Below are 25,613 nucleotides of genomic sequence, written 5' to 3'. Positions count from 1 at the left end.
GTGATTCGATTCTTGAAGAAGGAGATCATTTGTCGGTATGGAATGCCTGAGAAGATCATATCCGACAATGCATTGAACTTGAACAGCAAAACGATAGCAGAGGTTTGTAACCAGTTCAAGATCAAGCATCACAATTCTTCTCTCTATCGTCCAAAAATGAATGGGGCAGTGGAGGCCGCCAACAAGAACATTAAGAAAATAGTGGGGAAGATGACTGAAACTTATAGGGATTGGCATAAGAAATTACCATTTGCACTCCTGGCCTATCGAACATCTGTCAGAACCTCTACTAGGGCAACACCATTCTCGTTAGTTTATGAGATGGAAGCAGTGTTACCTATTGAAGTAGAAATACCTTCTCTTCGAATTTTGACAGAGATAAGGTTAGATGAAGCTGAATGGGTTCAATCCCGATATGACCAGTTGAACTTGATTGAGGAAAAGAGGCTAAGAGCCATTCGACATGGTCAGATGTATCAGAAGCAAATGATGCGAGCTTATGACAAGAAACTTTGACCAAGAGAGTTCCACAAAGGAGACCTTGTATTGAAAAAGATCCTTCCTATTCAAAAAGGACTTTAGGGGAAAATGGATGCCGAACTGGGGAGGGCCGTATGTCGTGAAGAAAACCTTCTCTGGCAGTGCATTGATCTTAATGGAAATGGATGGGAAAAGTTTACCCAATCTAGTGAACTCAGACTCAGTAAAAAAATACTTTGTCTAAAGGAGAAGAGAATCCAAGGTGAAAACCCGCAAAGGGCGCTTTGAGATTAAAAAAAAACGGAGAGGCCAAGGTGAAAACCCGTAAAGGGCACCTTGTGACCAAAGGGGTTTTGCGTTGAAAACCCGAAAGGGCAGCTCAAATTTTGAAGAGTACATAGTGATCTTGCTATATTTGATCCGATAAAGAGCAAAGAACGTTGCATATTAGGGCATCAACAAAGTACTTTGGATCTTTTAAACACATGTTGAACTTAAGAAAGACTTCATGGAGCTGGTGTATAGACACTCAAGCGGTGATATCTTGGGCATATAACTTTTATCCTATTTGCTATCTTTAGATTCTATTTCTTCTAAAAGATAGGCTTTCAGAATAATTTCCTTTGTATCTTTTGTGATAATTCATTCAAATCCAATTATTCTTAAAGATTTATTCATCTTCCATGTTGCATTGAAATAATGATAGATGAACTAAATATGTTTACAAATGAAGTTTTGCGCATTACTTTGGAATTTCTAGATAATACAAGAAACTAAAACAGGACAATTGTTCGAGAAATTCACGTAAGTAAAGGATGAAGGAATTCGAGGAATTTTTTTCTTCTAGTCTAAAAGGAAAATGGACAAAACCAATGATTCAATTTCAAGGAAAGATTGTTTTACAGACATCCTCAGTGGATCGTGGCATTAGACGAAGGGTACAGGCCTACAGGCTGAGCAAGAATAATGCTTTGAAAAGACAAATGAAGGAACGAGTGGTGACGTCTAGGATAGGGGTCATGTTCACAAAATTTTACATTATAACATGTTAGGAACATTTGACTCATTTCAATCATGGCATCCTAATTATCAGGCATAATCATTCTACAGGTAATCAAAGATGATGCGCCTTAATCTCCTAAGCAGTAGGGTAATAGGTCGCAGCATAGTAGATCTGGCCTTCATATGTTTATACTGAAGCAGATCCAAGATGATTTGGCATCCTTGTGCTTACAAAGAACAAATCGAAGACGTAGCTGATTTGGCTTTCACGTGCTTACGATGAAGCAAATCTAAGATGATTTGGCATCTCTGTATTGTCAGAGAACAAATTGAAGTTTGGGGTCTCCATATTCGGTGGAGAGCAGACACATAGCAGATCTCACCTTCAGATGGTTTCACTGAAGCAAGATCCAAGATGGTTTGGCATCCTTGTTCTTACAAGGAGCAAATCGAAGACATAGCTGATTTGGCTTTCACGTGTTTACGCTGAAGCAAATCTAAGATGATTTTTCATCTCTGTATTGTCAGAGAACAAATCAAAGTCTGGCATCTCCACTTCGATGGAGAGCAGATACATAGCAGATCTTACCTTTAGACGTTTAGACTGAAGCAAGATCCAAGATGATTTGGCATCCTTGTGCTTACAAGGAGCAAATCGAAGACATAGCTGATTTGGCTTTCACGTGTTTATGCTGAAGCAAATCTAAGATGATTTGTTATCTCTGTATTGTCAGAGAACAAGTCGAAGTCTGGCATCTCCATTTCGATGGAGAGCAGATGCATAGCAGATCTCACCTTCAGACGATTAGACTGATGCAAGATCTAAGATGATTTTTCATCCCTGTATTGTCAGAGAACAAATCGGAGAAGCAGATTTGGCATCTCTGTGTTCGGCGAAGAGCAGATCGAAGATATCAACATGACAGTTATAAGTTTGCAAGAAGTAGATTGAAGACCATGATTTAATAAGACCGGTCAAATTTAGTCTTTCTGAATCTTTGCTCAATTCCTGTTACACAGCAATGAGCAAAGAGGGGCAGCTGTAATAGCCCAAATTTAACCGGGCCTTAAAACCAAATAAAATAGATAAATAAATAAATATTTATTTATTAAACAGTCCAAGTCCAGGTTACAAAGCCCAAACAGTAAGCCCAAAATCAAATACCTCAGACCCATTACCCGGTTACTACCCAGCAGGCCTAAAACTACCCAGCAGACCCATTTACACCCTTAACCCAAACAGAATACCAATAAACCAAACCCAAATCAAAAACGGCCCAAAAAGCCCAAGTGACTTTGGGGAAACAGGAAACCCTAGGGTTTCCTGAAGACTAAAGTGCCGCAGCAGCTTCTGGAAGCCTCGGGGAGTATCTGTTCAACTCCTCAAATCGAGGCCATCAATGCACACTGACGTACCATCAATGCGTTGTCCAGTAGCTTGTCCCTTTCACGACCGTCCAGCACCGTGATCTCAGGCCTCATCTCCGATCTTGGCACCTCCGTTGACGCTGAGATCTCCACAAAAAAGACTATCTCGTGGTCATCAGTGCACAAATGGGTATCTGCCGAGATTCGAATCCATGACAGCAAGCCCATCCACCGAAATCTTCGTGAGTCACCTGCAAGAAAAGGAAACAAACAACAGATACGCGAAAAAGCAGAGCAGGAAAGGGCAAGAAAATCATAGCATATCAGTCAAAGATACAAAAGACACGAAAATGGAAAGAAATCATAGATTTCTTTCCCAGAATATGTAAGGGATCAAGGCTATAAAGCCTTCCCTTTCACTTGTAAAAAGGGATACTGGGGGAGACAGAGAAAAAAAACACATAGATAGAGACACGAAAAAATACACAGAGAGAGAAGTAAACATATCACAAAAGCATTGTACACCAAATATTTGCAATAATATTTCAGAAGGTGATTATTTTCATACTTTATTTTCTTTTCTCTTTTACGAATATATGAATCATTTTTTTAAAAAAGTAACGTTTAAAAGAAAAAGTTACCTGTATTTTTGCCCTGAAAGGACGAGGGTTTTTAGCTCTCCAATCACCGTGTGCGGTGGCCTTCGTGGTGGCGCGTGGGCGCGTAGCGACTGAGAACCGGGGTCCGACGAGGCTCTGAGACCGACCCTCAAATCCTCCTACAGAGGATTTCTATAGATTTTTTTTAAAAACCGGGTGTCTAAATGATTTTTAAGCTTAAATTTTGGCTTATATAGCCCTTTCAAAACGGTCCCATTTTAGCTTAGTCTGATAAGCTCAAAACGACGACGTTTTAAGACCTCAGGATCCGCGTGTTGACCCGATTACCCGGGAAGGATCCGCGTGTTTTTTAAGGATTGGGTTAATTACCCAATTAGTCCCTCCGCCTTTTTATGTTTACAATTTTGTTTTATTTTATTTATGATTTAGCCCTGACATTTTGTTTCGGTTTTAATTTAGTCCTTGCAGTAACTATTTTAAGGTCTATAACGAAACGATGCCGTTTAGGGACAAGGAAAAATTTCCCTGTTAATCCCTAGGGTTTTAGTGGCCACTTCAATTAGGCCCGATCTCAGTTTTTTTTTTAAATTAGCCACTGACTTTTGTTTATGTTCAATTTTAGTCCCTCTTACCCATTTTAATTTATTTATAACCTATTTTTTATACATGTATTTTAATATGAATATACATATTATATATTTTATAATTATTTATTTATATGCTATTATATTATACTACTTCATGTTTTTCCATTATTATATTATTTTACATTTTAGCAATATATTATTTCATATTATTATTATTTATTAATTATTTATACATATTATATATTATTTTTACATATATACACTTTCATATTATAAATTACAATTATTTTATATCATTTTTATACCATTATAAATTTTTACCTATATATTATTATCATTAAAAGTTTTAACTTGTACTATATACTTATTTTTATTCATATGTTAATAAATTTACTTATATTCTATTATTATATAGATATTATAATATTATAATTTGCATAATACATATATTTCATCATTAATTACTTATTTCATATTACTCTAAACTTATAATTATATATATATGTTATTTTATTATAAATATAAATTCTTTTACACATTTGATATTTTATATACCAATATATTTTATATTTTTCATATAATTATTATTCTTGTAAATAATTCTTTATTATATTATATTATTAAATATCGCATTTTTATATATGCTCATTCTATTTATCAATTGTTTTTATTATACATATATTTTTAGAACTTATGTTTTATTATTATACAATATTTGCTTTTACTTTAGAATTAATTTCTATGTTATGTTTTTATATGTTATGCAATATCTTAGACTTTTATAATTTATTTACAAATACATTTTTGTATATATATATGTGTTAAAATTGTATATCATGCATCATTTGTATGTTTAAATATATGTTTTGAATTATATGTTTAGGGTTTTTACCTATCCTTCTTAAATATGTCTTGCGTTCTATGTATATTTTTCTTATTTTAAAATTGTCATGTTTTATGTCTTATAGATATGTTAGTTAGTGTACGATACTTATGCTGTTACGCTTTTACTTACCTATTATTATAATATGTTATCTCAAATGTTATGTTAATATGCTCCTTTATGCATCGGTTTAAAAAACAAGACTTCATAGTTTTCAAAAATAAAAAGGCAATGCTTAGTGTCTGGAAGCTTCGAGAAAAGTAGTGCCCTAACTTATTGGGTTGCAACTTTTCTCGTTGAGTTCGAATAGTCAAGCACCCTTCTAAGTTTTAAAAGGTTTTCAAAGTGCAAGCGACTGTCTTGGAATTGCAGGGCGATGTGTCCTAACTTACTGGATATGGCGCTTTGTTGTTTCAAGATAGGGATTTCCAAAAAGGCTAACTCAGTATCAATATTTTGATACAAGTGAACCCCAATTTTCAAAATCAAAATATTTTAAAGAGGACTGCATCTTAAAATTTTTAAATTTCCGACCTTAAAGACATTTGATAATTAATTAGGTACCAATTTTTGGGCGTTACGAGGGTGCTAATCCTTCCTCGTACGTAACCGACTCCCGAACCCGTTCTTTTATTTCGTAGACCAAAACTAATGATTTTAAAACAAAATGTTTTAAAGGTGATCCAATCACACCTAAAAGAGATTGGTGGCGACTCCCGTTTTCGTTTTTCTTAAAGTCGATTCCCATTTTCCAAAACTCGATTTAAAAATAGTTTCGACACTTATTATTTGCATGTGAACTTACTAAGAATTTATGCTTATTCCCTCCTTTTCATTCATTGTAGTTTTGACAAGCCGGCTTGAGAATCGGGATAGGTCGAAGGTTCGTTCACACTATCCGAAACCTAAATTGGTAAAATGGCTTGTATATTTTGAGTGTGGCATGTATAGCACTATACTCACTTTGTGTAAATGATCTTATGATATGGTTATGGTTTGGTAAGAAAAGGGTTTGTAAATGATTAGCCATTGGAATGGCCAATCTAAATCATATTTGATGTCATGTATGTTTAAAATGCTATTTAGTTCTTGAAAATCTATAGTAAAGTAAAATTTGCTATAAAACAGAATATTGTTGTAACAATGACGTGAATTTGAAAAATCACTAAAAATAGTAGAAACGGAATTAAATGATGAATAAGTTATGGAATCGAATTTTGATGAGTCTATTTTCATATGAAGGAAACAAAATAGGTAAATGAGTTATATTTTATAAGATATTTAAAGTTTTGTGAAACAGGGCTAGAACGATTTCTGAATCCCCTGGTCTGAATTTAGAAATTCACTAAAAATTATACAAAAATAATTAGAAGTCATGATTTATATGTACAGTTTTCTTATTGAGTCTAGTTTTAAGAGAAACAAATGGCATAGTCTTTTGAACTTTGTACAAAGAGATATCTAATTCAAAATACACAGGGGTCAGAGCAGTCGAACCCTGAAACAGGGGAGACTTTAACTAATAAACTGTACTAATTGGCCTGACCAAAAATTCTAGAAAAAAATTAGTAGATATATATATGAGTTTAGTTTCAGAGAAAATTTACAGATCTTAATTTTGAGTTTCATAACTCGAGATATGAATTTTTAAGAGACCGTGACGCAGTTAGTCAGCTTGTTTGAAAATTTTTAAAATAAATTGTTTGAGCTGTTTAATCAATGAATTAAGTTTAGTAACACCTCAAACTCGACTCTGGCGAAGTTTCGGGCGTGAGGGCGTTAGATTTGGTGGTATCAGAGCAGGTTTAGTCAGTTCTCTGACTAATGTGTTGTATGTACGGGTTTTACTATACATGCCATATATATATTTATAAATTGTGATAGTGTGACGACTTCTGACCTTTTAAATAATTTTTTTTATAGTAAATGGATCCCGATCCAACTATGGCTGATGATGTAGAGAGTAATGCACCATCTCCGGCTGAAGGGGCAGTGCCGACTGAAAATCCACATTTTACTATTGGTCAAGGAGGAAGAGAAGGGGCTCGAGAAGCCTTTCTCCAGATGATGAATACCTGGTACACTGATTTCGTTCGTAATAAAATTAATAGAACGCTACATAAGTTCTTAATAGAACGCTTCTCTCAATACATGTTTTTTTTCATGCAATTAAAAGATGCATTATCCTATATTTAAATGAGTTTTGATGTGATTATTAAGAAACCGTATGACGTCATATTGTCTTAATAAAATTAATCAGCGTAATCTTATGATTAGACATTTGTACATTCGGTTGATGGATATTCACCGAAAGCTTCCCAGCGGAGGTATCAAAGAGCGAGACTTGGGTGCTTTCCGTTATATTTGACAAATCTTTCTCATTCGGGGTTAAAAAATGGGAAATGTCATTACTGTAAAATATGATATTCACCGAAAGCCTCTTAAGCGGAGGTATCAAAGAGCGAGACTTGGATGGTTTCCATTATAATTGACAAATTTTCTCATTCAGGGTTAGAAAACGGGAAATGGCATTACTGTAAAACATAATTTATGATGAATGTAACACCCAGTAAAGTCATCAAAAATGACTGGAAACTTAAAAACCCATGCAATATCCAACACTAGTAAAAACGTACCTTTTTTTCCTACAAAATTCAACGTGTTTGGTCCCCATCAAGATCATGCAATGCCACTCCCCACTATTTGCAGTTGAGAGGCTATATCTTTTGGGGAGAGAGATGGGATAATTAATAAAAGACAATTCAATTTTGGCCAGTTCCTGTCTATACAAATTCTTATCCAATTAGGATTAAGATAGCACTATTAATCACAAATGGGGATGAGATTACCCACTTTTTAAGTTCACTAACCAATCTTCCTTTGGCAAATGCCCAAAATTAATTAAACTCATATAAATTTATCAAAATCTCTACCAAAAACACAAAATTTTAACTCCATCTAGTGCCGCCACACTTGGTTAGTGCTCATTATTGCACTTCATCCATAAAAGTTCATAGCAAAATACCGTGTTTTATTTGTCATATTTTATTCTCTCTCATTCCACGTTTATTTATTAGCTTATTAGTCGTTTAATTAATGAAGGTACGGAATAAATTTCAAGTATTTAAGTGCTGCTTCTTACTTCTTATTATTTAAATATCATATTAGGATTAAATATGATTTTTTTTTTCTAATTATGCTTCCACCCTCTTTAACCTTTTGGAAAATTATCTTTCTAGCTTTAATTTTATAATTTATTTCCTTTACTTGTTTTATTTAAAAATTAAAATCTAATTAATAAGAGTGTAAATGAATCGGGCTCAAATGAACAATGTTATGTTCGTGTTCGTTTGTTTATTTTTGAAGTTGTTAATGTTCGGTTTGTGTTCGTTTAAAATTTTAATATCATGCTCGAACTCGATTCATTTATTATTTGGTGTGTTCGGGCTCGATTCGTTTAGCATTCACAAACATGTTCGTTTAACGTTCGCAAACATGTTCGTTTATTTTCACGAATGTTAACTAAACAAACAACCAATAAAATTAAATAAAACAAAACTAACTAAATAAAACTTACATTTCAACATAAGAATTGTTGACTTCTAAAGTTGGAGGCATCTGTAATATCATAAAAAACAAAGTTGCAAACAAGTAGTTTGATCGATTCAAGACAGAACATATTACAAGAGAAGCAATTCAAAAAGATAACACAAAAAAATGTTGCAGTAAACACTAACTAGAAAAGTTGACAGCATAAATGGCACATTCCTTAACTAGAAAAGTTGACAACATAAATGGCACATTCCTTTGCAATGAATCCAATGATACCACATCCTGAAAACACCAAATCAAAAAATTCATGAGTTTCACCCATCAAATTCAATAAGGTAACAACAGAAAAACCTTTTGTTTGATCCATTATTATTATTATTACTTATTAAAAAATAAGGTTATAGAAGCTAAACTAGTTAAAATGCAAAAGTGCCTTACAAAGATAATCATATTAGAAAAGTTAAAAACAGATTCATACAAAGCTATTGGACAAACACCAACCAAGTTAAAATGTTCACTAACTTCTCAAAAATACCAACCCAAAATGTACACACCCAAAAAATTAAGGACCTTTGAAATTCTTCAAAATTCTAACTTCAAAGTAAAGAAATCTCTTTATTTTTTACTTTGATCGACATAAAAAATTAAAATTAGATGACCAAATTAAATAATATTTCAAATACTAAATAAATAAAATAAATACTTGAAAATTATTCACTTTGGCTTTCTTTTTTAACTCATAAAAGTTCTGATATCAATCAAAACCACAAAGTAACATTTGCATCGTATTAGTTCCTAAAAATGAATAGTATGCATCAATCACTCTACCACTAGCACTAAAGCAGATTCTGAAGCCATCGTGGTAATAGGAATAGACAAGATTTCACAAGTAATTTATGATAAAGTTCGAAACTTGATTTTATTAACCTTCCACCACTCTAAGGCATCAAAATCATCACAGTTTTCTTTATAAATGAACACTCATTCTTCCAAGTATATATCTAGTTCAGACATAACATTGTCAACTGTGCCAACACTCCTAATATATCTCTCAAACTTGGACCTCTCAGTCATAACTTTTCCCTTGCCTATTCTACTAGCGGTAAAAGCATTGCTGGCACCACTTTCTTGCACATCATTTTCCATTGATGTATCAACATTAGTTGTTGGATATTCATCCACATATTCCTTATAAAGCTCATATAGACTATTCCACACAATGCAAAGTTGTCTAAGAGTTTCCTCTTCAGAACAAATAACATGAAAACTGAAGTCAATCAATTTCATATTATTCATAGAATCTAGTATAGTAGCAATAGAAATCAGCAAATTGCATTCACCCCAATATTTATCAAATTTTCTTTGCATTTTATTGGCCATTTTTCTCATCCAAAATTCCTCACTCAAAGATTTCTCCATCAATAACTCTTTGATACTCCAAAGTTCAAGAAGAAACAAATTTGAAGTTGGATTTTCGAAACCTAATATTTATAAAGGAAATACCATGTATTAAATTAAATAATATAAATGAAAATTAAGAAATGAAGAAATAAAAATAGATATATTTAAATTATTTACCTGAGATAATGTTGGTAACTTTATTAAAAACTGCTAAGAAAGAACAAATTTCCTCAACCCTCACCCAATCTTCATCACTTAGCAAATTGCATCTCGTTGAGCATACTGTGGAAAAACATCCTTAAACTCCAATACACATAACACCATAGCATATGTTGCATTCCACCGTGTACAACAATCTAAAATCAACCTCTTATTTGGCAATTGAAGTTGTTTAACAATATCATTGATCATAGTCAAACGCACAGTGGATGCTGTGATGTACTTCACACTTTCCCTTACATTATCAATTATATCTTCAATTTCGAAAAGACCATCATGCACCAATAGTTTCAAGATGTTTTCACAACAACGGACATGAAACAATTTCCCATTCAAAGGAAGCTTTTTATGAAATGAAAGGCTATCTTTCAACATCCTTACAGCTGCATCATTGTAAGAAGTATTGTCCACGGAAATTGAGCACACTTTTCCTTTAATACCCCAGTCTTGTAAGCATTTCTACGATGCATCATATATAACAACTCCACAATGCGGAGGAGGCATATCGAAAAAGTTCAAAACTTTTTTTTTGCAAATTCTAGGATGAGTTGTCAAGACCATTGTAGCGATGTAAAAAAATTTGCTCTCGGTCGCTAGTTGAGGCGATTATTTGAAAATTTAAAAATCGACTTTCGATTTTATTAAAAAAGGGAGTTGCCACCGATCTTTTTTCTAGGTGTGATCGAACACCTAATAAATCATCCTTTTTTAGAAAAGAAAATTTATTCTTGAACAAAAATGAAGGTCGAATTTGGGTCTACGTGAAAATCCAGAGAAAAATAGGGTTCGGGAGTCGGTTACGCACGAGGAAGGTATTAGCACCCTCGCGACGCCCAAAATTGGCATCTCGTTAAACATGTGTTGTCTTAATTTTCAAAAATGCGAGTTCAATATAACATTTAATCATGATCCGATCAAAATACGAGAATTTTTATAATTTCAATTTCTTTTGAGAAGGACGTTCCGTTTTTAACACAAGCCGATTGATATTCACCCAACATAACGATGAAATCGACGACTTAATGTTAAATCGGTACGTTACCTTATTTGTTGAAATTAATTAAAAAGTATGAGTAAACATTATTATAATAAAAATTCGTAAATAATGCAAACAATGATGCAATTAATAATAAGAATATTAAAAAACTAATAATATTAAAATAACAATAACAATATTTGAAAGAAAATAAAAATAATGTACTATTAATATAATAAGAAAAATAATGTATTTATAACAATAATAGAAAATAACAATATATACATAAAATATATATATATACATATATATGTGTATATACATGTTAATAATGATGGAAAGAATAATAATTATATGTTGTAAATTAAATGGATGTCATAACCCCTTTAAGCATATTAAAGTAATGAGATAAAACTCTTTACTTAATTTATAATCAAGAGATTATTAAATAGAGTAATTAAGAAACTTTAATTCATTAAATGTAATACCTTTATTAATTGAATGTAAATGAACTTATAAATAGCACATTGTAACTGAAAATAAAATAATGAAATTCTCTCGTATTTTCATCTTCTTTTATTTATTGTTTTATTAATTTTTCTATAACACGTTATTAGCACGAGCTTCTACGAGTTCATAGTGAAGTTCACGTCATTTCAACTTTATATAATTTGCCTGTATAACTCCCGTTAAACTATATACGGTATACGTATTTTCATAAATTTTTATTTTATTTTCTAGATGAAATATTTGCTTTGGGTAACATTTGCACATTTATTTTTACAATTAAAATCTAATAATGATAATTATATATACATGTTTTTTTTATTAAAAGAAATTTCAATTAATTTAATTGGTGTTAAGTTATTATCATGACTATTCCTCTTTATGTCAATATTTGACATATATATTATTATTTAGCAAATTTGGTATATATAATTGAATTATTTTACGATTGAGAATACTTATTAATTTACTAATATTTTTTTTATTTTGATTCAAGTGATTATAATGTCAAATCTTGCTAAACTTGAATTTGCAGCCTTAGACATCTCAGGCAAGAACTATTTTTCATGAGTGTTAGATGCTGAAATTCACCTAGATGCTAAAGGTCTAGGAAATACTATATTAGCAGATAAAGAAGCATCTAATCAAGACAAGGCACAAGCAATGATTTTCATCCGTCATCATCTTCATGAAGGATTAAAAGTGGAATATCTCACTGTGAAAGACCCTCTTGAGTTGTGGAAAAATTTGAAAGAACGATTTGACCATCAGAAAATTGTGATACTCCCTAAAGCTCATTATGATTGGATGCACTTACGGTTGCAAGATTTTAAGACTGTAAGTGAATACAATTCAGAACTTTTCAAAATTAGTTCTCAACTAAAATTATGTAGAGAAAACATAACTGATGAGGACCTGTTAGAGAAAACATTTTCAACCTTTCACGCTACTAATGTGCTCCTGCAGCAGCAATACCGTGAAAAAGGTTTTAAAAGGTATTCTGAATTGATTTCATGCCTTTTGGTGGCTGAACAAAATAATAAGCTATTGATAAAAAATCATGGAATTCGTCCCACTGGTTCTGCACCATTCCCTGAAGTGAATGTAGCAATACACAATAATTATGAAATAGAAAATATAGAAGTCGCGGCCGTGGTCGTGGACGTAGTGGGGGACGTGGTCGAGGATGTATTAGTAATCGTTATCATGGTGGTCATAACAATGATACTTCTAACCACCAGAAAAAGAATAACAATGAAAGACAAGAAAGAAGTGGTCAAAATCATCCTTCAAAGATTGTTGAGAATATATGCTACCGATGTGGTATGAAGGGGCATTGGTCACGTACCTGTCGTTTGTCTGAGCATTTAGTGAGACTTTATCAAGCATCCATTAAAAGGAAGGGAAAGCATATGGAGACAAATTTTATATCCCAAAATGATGAAATAGAGGCAAAAGATGAAGATATTCACTATAATAATAAAACTGACCATGCCTACGAGGATGATAAATTTAATGACCTTAATAATATAACTCACCTAGATGTGGCAGATTTATTTGAGAATCATTAGAAAAATTGATGTTATTTTGACATTTTTTTAAGATATTTTATTTACTTGCATAAAAAAATAATTTATATATTTAATAAATATTTGTAATGTTTCTCATATTATATTTTGTTTATTTTTATGAAGAATATGAATATTCAACAAAATTTCGATAGACCCAAAATCAATGAAGACATGTGTCTTGCAGATAGTGCTACAACACATACGATACTCAAAGATAAAAAAATATTTTTCTCATTTGACAATGAGTAATGCCCATGTTAATACAATATCGGGTAGTTCAAAACTTATTGAAGGCTCTAGAAGAGCTATTATATTATTACCTAAAGTTACAAAATTTATCATTGATGATGCTTTATATTCCACCAAGTCTCAAAGAAATTTATTGAGTTTTAAAGATATTCGTCTTAATGGATATCATATTGAGACTATGAATGAGAAAAATGTTGAATATCTATATATTACAAATGTTGAATGTGGAAAGAAATATATTTTGGAAAGGCTACCTGCTTTTTCATCAGGTTTATATTATGCACATATTAGTGCAATTGAATCATATGTTACTACAAACCAAAAGTTTGTAGAACCACATACTTTTACTATTTGGCATGACTGATTAGGCCATCCCAGATCTATTATGATGCGAAAAATCATCGAGAATTCAATTGGACACCTATTAAAGAACTAAAAGATTCTTGAATTCAAGGATTTATCTTGTGTCGCTTGTTCTCAAGGAAAATTGATTATTAGACCATCACCAGCTAAGGTTGGGATTGAATCTCCAACATTTCTGGAACGTATTCAATGTGATATATGTGGGCCCATTCATCCACCATGTGGACCATTAGATATTTTATGGTATTAATAGATGCATCTAGTAGGTGGTCACATGTATGCTTATTATCGACTCGCAACCTAGCGTTTGCGAGACTATTTGCTCAAATAATTCGATTAAGATCACAATTTCCAGATTATGCAATCAAAACTATTCATCTTGATAATACTGGTGAGTTTACATCCCAAGCTTTTAATGATTATTGTATGTCAATTGGGATAAAAGTTGAACATCCTGTAGCTCATGTTCATACACAAAATGGTTTAGCTGAATCATTTATCAAACGCCTCCAACTAATAGCTCGGCCATTACTTATGAGAACAAAACTCCCTGTTATAGCTTAGGGATATGCTATTTTACATGCAGCAGCACTTGTGCGCTTAAGGCCAACAAGTTATAATAAGTACTCCCCATTACAATTGGCTTTTGGTCAGGAGCCAAACATTTCCCATCTTAGAATTTTTGGATGTGCAGTATATGTTCCAATTGCTCCACCACAACGCACAAAGATGGGTCCTCAAAGGAGGTTGGGAATATATGTTGGTTATGAATCTCCTTCTATAATTAAATATGTTGAACCATTAACTGGAGATTTATTTACTGCAAGATTTATTGATTGTCATTTTGATGAGACAACATTCCCAATATTAGGGGGAGAGAAAATACAACTGGTCAAAGAAATTACATGGAATGGATCATCATTATCTCATTTAGATCCTCGTACAAGTCAATGTGAACAAGAAGTTCAAAGGATTATACATTTGCAAAACATTGCCAATCAACTGCCAGATTCATTTACTGACCTAAAGAGAATTACAAAATCTCACATACCAGCTGAAAATGCTCCAATACGAATTGATATCCCAATAAGGTAACTTGTTAGTGCAAAAGAAAGTAATCCACGCCTGAAGCGTGGAAGGCCAATCGGTTCCAAAGATAAAAATCCTCGTAAAAGGAAATGATCAATTATTCAAGATGGTAATATTGTGGAGGCAAGTGCCTCAGAAGAGTCCAAAGATATAACTAATCAAAAAACCCCAGAAGAGGTTCAGGTACCTAAAAATGGTGATAACGAAGAAATCTCAATAAGTTATGTTACTTCAGGAAAAAGATGGAACCGAAAAAATATAGTTGCCGACAACAATTTTGCTTATAATTTTGCTATTGAAATAGCAAAAGAAAATGAGGATCCTGAGCCTAAATCTATTGAGGAATGTAGAAATAGAAAAGATTGGCCAAAATGGAAAGACGCAATTCAAGCAGAATTAAATTCACTTTCTAAACATGAGGTTTTTGGACCTATAGTCCAAACACCTAAATATGTAAAGCCAGTAGGATATAAATGGATATTTGTACGAAAACGAAATGAGAAAAATGAAGTCGTAACATATAAATCACGGCTTGTAGCACAAGGATTTTCGCAAAGGCCCGATATTGATTATGAAGAAACATATTCTCCTGTGGTGGATGCAATCATGTTTAGATACCTTATTAGTTTAACAGTACGTGAAAAACTTGACATGCGTCTATTGGATGTTGTTACAGCCTATTTGTATGGTACACTTGATAGTGAAATTTATATGAAAATCCCAGAAGGATTTAAAATCCCTGAAAGATATAGAGTTTCCCGGGAAAATTGCTCAACCAGATTAAAGAAAAGTTTATATGGATTAAAATAATCTGGGCGTATGTGGTACAATCGCCTTAGTGAATATTTGTTAAAAGAAGGTTATAAAAACGATCTAATCTGCCCATGTGTTTTTATAAAAAGGTCTAATTCAAACTTTGTGATAATTGCTATTTATGTTGATGATCTAAATATTATTGGAACTCCTGAAGAGCTTCAAAATGCAGTAAATTATTTAAAAAAAGAATTTGAGATGAAAGATCTCGGAAAAACAAAATTTTGTCTTGGCCTGCAGATCGAGCATTTAAAAGATGAAATTCATGTCCATCAATCAACTTATACGAAAAAGCTCTTAAATAAATTTTATATGGATAAAGCACATCCATTGAGTACCCCGATGGTTGTACGATCGTTAGATGTTAATAAAGATCAATTTCGTCCTTGTGAGAATGATGAAGAGTTTCTTGGTCCTGAAGTACCATATCTAAGTGCCATAGGAGCATTGATGTATCTTGCAAATAACACAAGACCTGATATAGCTTTTGCTATAAACTTGTTAGCAAGATTTAGTTCTTCTCCAACACGTAGACATTGGAATGAAATTAAACATGTATTTAGATATCTTAGAGGGACCATTGATATGGGGTTATTTTATTCAAATGATTCAAAATCCCTATTAGTTGGTTATGCTGATGCTGGATATTTATCGGATCCACATAAAAGTCGATCTCAAATGGGATATTTATTTACATGTGGAGGTACTGCCATATCATGGCGTTCGACAAAGCAAACATTAGCTACTGCCTCTTCAAATCATGCTGAAATAATTGCAATGCATGAGGCAAGTCGAGAGTGTGTTTGGCTAAGGTTATTAACCCAACATATCCAGAAGATATGTAATTTGCCTTTATAGGAAAATATGCCAACTATCTTATACGAAGATAATGCAGCATGTATAGCTCAATTAAAAGGTGGTTATATCAAAGGTGACAGAACGAAACATATTTCACCAAAATTATTCTTCACTCATGATCTTGAGACGAAAGGTGACATAGAAGTTCAACAAATTCGTTCTAGTGATAATTTAGCAGATCTTTTTACCAAGGCATTGCCAACTTTAACATTTGAAAGACTACGAAACAAGATTGGAATGCGTCGACTCAAAGATATAATGTGATGTCGCAATTAGGGGGAGTCTAAAACATGTTGTACTCTTTTCCTTTAACTAAGGTTTTGTCCCACTGGGTTTTCCTATTAAAGGTTTTTAACAAGGCAACCTGTAATAGGATATTGTGTACTCTTTCTCCTTCATTAGGTTTTTATCCCACAGGGTTTTTCTTAATAAAGGTTTTAATGAGGCACATTCTTATTTAAAAGACATCCAAGGGGGAGTGTTGTAAATTAAATGGATGTCATAACCCCCTTTAAGCATATTAAAGTAATGAGATAAAACTCTTTACTTAATTTATAATCAAGAGATTATTAAATAGAGTAATTAAGAAACTTTAATTCATTAAATGTAATACCTTTATTAATTGAATGTAAATGAACTTATAAATAGCACATTGTAAGTGAAAATAAAATAATGAAATTCTCTCGTATTTTTATCCTCTTTTATTTATTGTTTTATTAATTTTTCTATAACATTATACTAATAATAGTAGTAATGGTAATGATCAAGGAGTAATGAAGTAAGTATAAGTATGTACAAAAAGATATATGTATACATAATAATATTAAAATAAAATAATATGCAACAATAATGAAAATAATAAGTATAATAATAAATATAATGATATATAAAAATAATACTCTATATAAAAAGTATATATATACACGTATAATAAAATATATACTAATATTAATAATAAATATAATAATAATATACAGTATTAAAAAATATATATGTATATAATATAGTATTTAAAGAATGTATACATAGTATATATATACTAGGAATAATAATAATAGTAAAAACAACCATTAATAATGCTACATAAATAGATATAAAGTAATAGTATATACATAATATAAAAAAAAAAAATACATGTACGTAAGATAATACGAAAAATAAAAAATGTATAAATAATATAGTATTAAAGATATATACATAACATATATAAAAATACAATATTAAAAAGATATATATGTACGTGATACATATAAAATGTATACATAATATAGTATTTAAAATATTCGCATGATATGTACATATTAGAAATAATAATGTTAAAAAAAACACCTATTAATAATATTACATAAATATATACATATATATATTAAAAATATATACATATAATAAAACATATGCCAATATTAATAATAATAATAAGGATAATATAAAAATATATACATGAAACAGTATATATAAAAAAATACATAACTAATAATATTAAAAAATATATACATGAAATACATAAAAACATATAGGATATATATATTAGAAATGATAATAATATATATAAAAAAACTATTAATACACTACATAAATACGTACATGTATATATATAAATATTAAGTGAAAATCAATACTAGTATTAATAATGTTAATAATAAATATAATAATAATAAATATATATATGCATTTAATATTAAAAAACGAGATATTTAAAAAAATATAACTAAATATAAAATAATAATAATAATAGTATAAAAATGATAGTGATAACAATAATATATAGAACAAAAAATGATAATATGTACAAAAAGACATATATATACCAAGTTTGACATAATAATGTTAAAATAAAATAGTAAGTAACAATGGTGAAAATAATAAGTATAATAATAAATATAATAATATATAAAAATAATACTATATATAAAATAAAGTATATATACACACATATAATAAAATATATACTAATACTAATAACAAATATGATAGGGATAAAAATAGATATAATAATAATATGTATACAACGTAGCATTAAAATATGTATATAATATAGTATTTAAATATGTATACATAACATATATATATTAGGAATAATAATAATAATAAAAACAACTATAAGTATAAACAAATATATATATAAGCATTAATTAAAAAAGACAAATAATACTAATAATAGTAAAAATATACTAATAATAATAATAATAATAGCAAATAATAATAAATATAATAATAAAATTAAAATAAAAATGGTAAAAATAATATAAAAACCAAATTAAATCTGGAAAAAGGACAAAATTCGAAACAAAAATGAAGTTTTGGGGCCAATTTTAAAAAAAATAAAGGGAAAAGGACTAAATCCAATGCCCAAAAAAAGAAGAGGGACTAAATCGGACAATAAACCCTCCCTCCAAAACGCGTAGCATTGCAAGGGATCTGATTGGAAAGCGCAACAAATTATAGGGCTAAATTAAAAACACAATAAATCTGATTGCAAAACCATAAAAAAGCGGAGGGGCTAAAAGTGCAATTAGCCCCTCCAGTGAAAAAACACACGGATCTTGGCGGATCGGGTCAGATCGGTCCGACCCAGGGCAAAACGACGTCTTTTTGTGCCCTGGGTTTTAATGTTAAAACGACATCGTTTTTAAACCCTATAAATAGCCCAAAAATCAGAAGAAGAAAAAACATTTGTAACCAAACTCAAAAAAAAAAAAAAGGTGAGAGGGAGAGCTTGGCGATTTCCGGTGAGAAATCCGGCTTTGTCCCGACCACCGTCCATCGCCACTGGCGCTGGCGCCGGCCACCGTGTAGGTAAAAATTTTTATTTTTTTTATTTTTTTTTACTTTTTCTTATCTATGTCTATATATATATGTGTGTTTTTTGAAAGAAAAAAAAGAAATATGCGTATATGCGAAAGAAGAAAGTAAAGATTAAAATAAAATAAAATAAAAAGAACAAGACCTTTGTGTGATGAATTGTTTTTTTGATCAGCTTGCTATCTCTTTAGTACTTGAATCTATACTTTCTTTTTGTATTCAAAATTTTTTTTTCCGAATCCTCTACATTGTTGTTTTTTGGTGGCTTTTATAGCCTTTACAATGTTTTTCTTTATTATTTGTTGTCACTTTCTTTCTTTTCTTGCAGGTGCAACTTGCTGATGGGACAAGGGCGGTGCTACAGGCGGTGGAGCAGTTGGTCGACTTTGGTAGAGGCAGATGGTTTGGCGCCGAGTGCTAGGGGGAAATTGAAAACAGAATTTGAAGAGACCTCGGTATGTGACCCGAGGCTCAACTCACCTCTCGCAATATGAGTTGATTTTTGACGAACAGAAATTGAAAATACCTCAGCGTGTCCTGAGGCTCAACTCACCTCTCGCAATATGAGTTGATTTTTGAAAACATAAATTGAAAATACCTCAGCGTGTGAGCTAGGACTCAACTCACCTCTCGCAATATGAGTTGATTTTTGAAAACATAAATTGAAAATACCTCAGCGTGTGAGCTAAGGCTCAGCTCACCTCTCGCAATATGAGTTGATTTTTTTTTGATGAACAGAAATTAAAATTACCTTAGCGTATCCTGAGGCTCAACTCACCTCTAGCAATATGAGTTAATTTTTTTGAAACACATAAATTGAAAAGCAGAAATTGAAAATAGAATTTAAAGAGACCTCGGTATGTAACCAGAGGCTCAACTCACCTCTCGCAATATGAGTTGATTTTTGACGAACAGAAATTGAAAATACCTCAGCGTGTCTTGAGGCTCAACTCACCTCTCGCAATATGAGTTGATTTTTTTTGAAAGAAAGAAATTGAAAATACCTCAACGTGTCTTGAGGCTCAACTCACCTCTCGCAATATGAGTTGATTTTTGAAAACAGAAAAAAACATCAAAATACCAAAAGATGTCATCTTGTGGAACTCATGTGTCTTTTCCTTTGATTCATTACAGCTATCATCACATCCTCTTGCTCTACTGGAGTACCTGTATGTGTCATACATCATGATATTCACATGTTTTTCTTAAATGCCTTTATGCCTACATGATTTTGCTATGCGCCTTAGGCATGTTTATCGTATGTCCTTTTTTGTCACGATTTTTGTGATGATTTGCATTCATTACTTCAGCTCTTGACTTTCTCTTTAGGCCCTGTACCTGTCCTCAAGCTTCACGAACAATCTGCGTTTCTCAGATATCACTCTTTTGCCCCTGGTTGAACTTTGTCCTTGCTTTGAGGCTCTTGTACTTATCAAATTCTTATCCGGGTAATGCTTAACATTTCTTTTGTTTAGAGTATGTCATTTCACTATTTATCATGTAAATAAGCCACATAATGAGATGCATGAAAATGGTCAGGTAGGGACAAAAGGGATACCTCACATTTATTTATTTCAAATGTAGCAAATAAAGAAAGTTAGCCAATGATAGTAAAAAAGTGTCATAAAGAGAAAAGGGATCGCATTCAACGGATACAAATGCTCTAGATATTCAATGCATGAACTCTTCCACGTTTCTTAATCAAGAATCCTTTCAAGTGTGGCTTCTTGTGTAGAAGATTTCGAGCTTTCAGAAATGCTTCAAATACTGTAGTCTCGCTGTTTGACCCTCCGTTCAACCGCCTTACTCTTTAAGCCTGGGTTTACTCCATTAGGAAGCCCTTTCAGGTTTTCATCTTAATCTTTTGTGTTAATCAAGATGCCATTTTCGGGTTTTCACCTTGATCTCTCTCTTTTTTTTCTTTTTTTAGGCATAATATTTCTTCAGCATCTGAATTCACTGGATTAGGTAACTCCTTCCCATCCATCTCAGTGAGAATTAAAGATCCACCCGAGAATGCCTTCTTTACGACGTATGGTCCTTCCCAATTTGGTGCCCATTTTCCTCGCAAGTCTTTTTGTATTGGGAGAATCTTTCTCAGCACAAGTTCTCCTTCGTGGAATTCTCTTGGCCGTACTTTCTTGTAATGGGCCGCGATCATTCTCTTCTGGTACATCTGTCCATGACAGATTGCCTTCAAACACTTTTCTTCGATAAGGTTTAACTGGTCATATCGAGCTCGAACCCACTCTGCTTCCTCTAGTTTCGACTCCATTAAGACTCGTAGAGAGGGGATCTCAACTTTGATAGGTAGCACGGCTTCCATTTCATAGACCAGAGAGAAAAGAGTTGCTTCCGTAGATGTCCGTACAGATGTGCGATATGCATACAAAGCGAATGGTAATTTCTCGTGCCACTCCTTATATATCTCTGTCATTTTTCCAATAATCTTCTTAATATTCTTGTTGGCCGCTTCAACAGCTCCATTCATTTTCGGACGATAGGGTGATAAGTTATGATGCTTTATTTGAAATTTCTCACACACTTCCTTCATCATCTTGTTGTTCAGATTCAAGGCGTTATCTAAAATGATTCTTTCAGGCAAACCATATCGACAAATGATTTTCTTTTTCAAAAACCTGCAAACTGCAGTCTTCGTCACATTGGCAAACGAAGCGGCTTCTATCTATTTTGTGAAGTAATCAATAACCACAAAAATGGACCGGTTTCCATTAGAAGATTTTGGGGAAATTGACCCTATAACATCCATGGCCCACATAGAAAAAGGTTATGGAGAAGTCATGACATGAAGGGGCGAAGGGGCTACATGAATCTTATCGCCATAAATTTGACATTTGTGGCATTTTCTTGCATAACTAATGCAGTCACTTTCCATTGTCAGCTAGTAATAACCGAGTCTCATAATTTTCCTGGCCATAGTGAAACCATTGGCATGTGTCTCACAGATTCCCTCATGGACATCTTCAAGTATTTTTCTAGCTTCAATATCATCCACGCATCGCAAGAGTACTTGAGCTTTTCCTCTTTTGTACAGGATGTCCCCATCAAGAACAAATCCCGCTGCCATTCTTCTGATTGTTTTTTTGTTGTTCTCATTTACTTGTTCGAGATACCTTTGATTCTTGATGTATTCTAAGATATCATGAAACCATGGCCGTCTGTCTGCCTCTTTTTCAATACTAAAACAGTGTGCAGGGACCTCGTATATGCTCATTTGGAGAGGCATTATTTCTGTTTCTCTGTTTACTTTAAACATTAGAGCCAAAGTGGCCAGGGCATCAGCCAATTGGTTTTCTTCTCATGGGAAGTAATTAAAAGTTATTTCTTTGAATTCTTTGATCAGTCCCGCCACTAGATCACTGTATTTAACTAGTTTCGAATCTCTCACTTCTCAATTTCCACGAATTTGGTATATCACCAATGCTGAGTCCCCGTACACCTCTAAGATTTTGACGTTTCATTCAATAGCTGCACGAAGTCCCATGATACAGGTCTCATATTCCGCTATGTTATTGGTACAGAAGAAATTCAGCCTGGTAGTGAATGGATAATGGTTCCCTTCTGGCGATACCAAGACTACTCCAATCCCACGCCTCAATGTATTTGATGCACCATCAAAACTCATCTTCCATGACTTCTCTTTGGATGGCTTACATTCTTTTCCCGTAATGCACATCAAGTCTTCATCCGGAAAATCAAATCTTAATGGCTCGTATTCCTCCATTGTTCGAGTTGCTAAGAAATCAGCTATTGCACTCCCTTTTATTGACTTTTGGCTCACATAGACGATGTCGTATTCTGATAGTAAGATCTGCCATCGTGCCATTCTTCCTGAGAGGACAGGTGATTCCATCATGTATTTTATTGGGTCCAGCTTTGAAATTAACCATGTCGTATGATACAACATATATTGCCTGAGCCTCCGAACTACCCAAACCAAAGCGCAATAGAATTTTTCAATTGATGAGTACTTTGTCTCATACTCTGTGAACTTTTTGCTGAGATAGTAAATTGTCTTTTCTTTTTTCCTTGACTCATCATGTTGCCCCAGTACGCTACCCATTGAATTTTTGAACACAGTCAGGTACAATATTAACGGTCTTCCTAGAGTTGGCGGTACTAGCACCGGGGGACTAGACAAATACTGCTTTATCTTGTCAAAAGCCACTTGGCACTCCTCGTTCCATTCTCCCGGGTTATGTTTTCGAAGAAGTCAAAAAATTGGGTCACACTGGTTGGTAAGTTGAGCAATGAACCGAGCGATGTGGTTCAACCTCCCTAAAAATCCTCTGACTTCTTTTTGTGTGCGCGGAGATGGCAGTTCTTGTATGGCCTTTATCTTATCTGGATCAACTTCAATGCCTCTCTCGCTGACGATGAAGCCTAGCAATTTTCCCGAGGTGGCCCCAAACGTACACTTGGCTGGATTAAGCTTTAGCTGGAACTTTCTCAGTCTTTCGAACAATTTCTTGAGGTTCCCAACATGCTCTCTTTCCCCATTGGATTTGGCGATCATATCATCGACGTAGACTTCTATTTCTTTGTACATCATGTCATGAAACAACATCACCATGACTCTCTGATACGTTGCCCCTGCGTTCTTTAATCCGAATGGCATCACCTTATAACAGAATGTTCCCCACATCGTTACGAAAGTAGTTTTCTCCATATCCTCAGAAGCCATCTTTATCTTATTATAACTCGAGAATCCATCCATGAACGAAAATAATGAATGTTTGGCTGTATTATCCACTAATGTATCGATGTGTGGCAAAGGAAAATTATCTTTAGGACTTGCTCGATTCAAATTGCGATAATCCACACACATTCGTACCTTGCCATCTTTCTTCGGTACTGAGACTATGTTAGCTACCCATTGTGGATACTTGGAGATTTGTAGGAAGCCAGCATCGAATTATTTCTTGACTTCTTCTTTTATCTTTAACAGCATTTCAGGTCTCATTCGTCTTAGCTTCTGTTGAATGGGTTTGCATTCTGGTTTCAGTGAGAGTCTATGGACCACTACCCCCTCATCTAATCCTGGCATGTCCTGATACGACCATACAAATACATCTTTGTACTCATGAAGCAAAGTGATCAAATCATATTTGGTGTTATCTGAAATGGAGGTCCCAATCTTCACTTATTACTTCTTTTCTTCATTTCCCAAGTTTACTATCTCAATAGATTCTTGATGAGGTAGTCTGTTTATCTTCTTGTTCTACCATTCTTAGTAAGTCAGGAGATGAGACATAGTCTTCAACATTTTCCTCAGCTTCGAACTCTCCTAAACAAATAGCCTTCTTGAAATCGATTTCAAGATTTGTAACGGGTTTGTTCATATCGTTGATATCTGAGCACCTGAAAATTGAATGGAAAAGAAAACTATAGAGGAGCTTCAAAGTATTGGGACTAACAAGCATAGTATGACGTGAGATACATGCAATGATAGGCTGTGAGAAGAGGGAAAAATTATGAAGTTAATTAGAATGTAAAGACCATGACAAAATACATCTTCATTAATGTTCATTTAAATGATAAAGAGTAAATCATAAGCTCTTACAAAAGAATCCCTCTATTACTTAGGGACACATAAAAAGAAGAGTGTTAACATTAAGCATTACTCTGGAGAAGACTTAGAAACTACAAGGAGATCAATAATAGTCCAATTGTTCAAAACGAATCCAGGAGGATAAGGGCGTATCGTTGAAACATCTTTAATTGCATCACTTCCTTTGTCAGTGACATTTATATTAATATTCTAAAGACCCCTTTCAATTAATAACAGCATGCTTCATGGATTATCTTGCCCGGGGTATATCATTCCTGCAGATGTAAATGTTTTTGACAAAGGAGGGTACGTTATGGGCTCCCATTCTAATTCTCGGCCTAAGGCTCTTACAATCCGCCTTTCTCGATCTTTCTGCAACTGTTTTCTTCTTTGTCGTATATCCAGTTCGAAACCTAAACCATATCGAGCCTTATGCGGTACTAGTTTTAGAGCTCTAACTATCCCTTGCTGATATCTTCCCAAACCTTTCCTTGCTCAGGCTCCCTTTCCCACAGTCAGCTCAACTCCCATCTTGGTATTCCTCGACAGCTTAGGCATGGGGATTTGATTTCCTTCAACAACGAACGTAGCATTGATGAATTTGAAGGAACGGAAGGAACATTCTACTGCATCCTTGCTTACTTCGAGGTATGGTGTATCAGCAGAGATAGATGCGACAATGTCTTCCTCTCCCACGACAG

The 25,613-nt window shown here is 33.1% G+C and overlaps 1 protein-coding gene across 1 annotated transcript; it reads right to left on the bottom strand.

The window, feature by feature from the left end:
* Positions 1 to 9,473: 9,473 nt before the first annotated feature.
* LOC121205045 (zinc finger BED domain-containing protein RICESLEEPER 3-like) lies at positions 9,474 to 21,831 on the bottom strand. Its single transcript, XM_041075973.1, has 3 exons — positions 21,535 to 21,831; positions 10,177 to 10,571; positions 9,474 to 9,759 (listed from the first exon to the last, which is right to left on the bottom strand). Exons 1-3 carry the CDS (start codon positions 21,829 to 21,831, stop codon positions 9,474 to 9,476), a joined length of 978 nt encoding a protein of 325 aa, XP_040931907.1.
* Positions 21,832 to 25,613: the final 3,782 nt, after the last annotated feature.

This window comes from Gossypium hirsutum, chromosome A08, assembly GCF_007990345.1.
Source record: "Gossypium hirsutum isolate 1008001.06 chromosome A08, Gossypium_hirsutum_v2.1, whole genome shotgun sequence".
Classification (NCBI taxonomy): Eukaryota; Viridiplantae; Streptophyta; class Magnoliopsida; order Malvales; family Malvaceae; genus Gossypium; species Gossypium hirsutum.
Note: the sequence above shows the minus strand (reverse complement) of the source record. Positions and strands in the feature narration are given on the sequence as shown.

Coding starts and splice junctions, on each gene's coding strand:
- LOC121205045 (XM_041075973.1), bottom strand. CDS start 21,831: ATGAATGGAGCTGTTGAAGCGGCCAACAAGAATATTAAGAAGATTATT. Junction 10,572..21,534: donor TCGAAGAAAAGTGTTTGAAG/GCAATCTGTCAT, acceptor GATGCATCGTAG/AAATGCTTACAAGACTGGGG. Junction 9,760..10,176: donor TTTAAGGATGTTTTTCCACA/GTATGCTCAACG, acceptor GATTGACTTCAG/TTTTCATGTTATTTGTTCTG.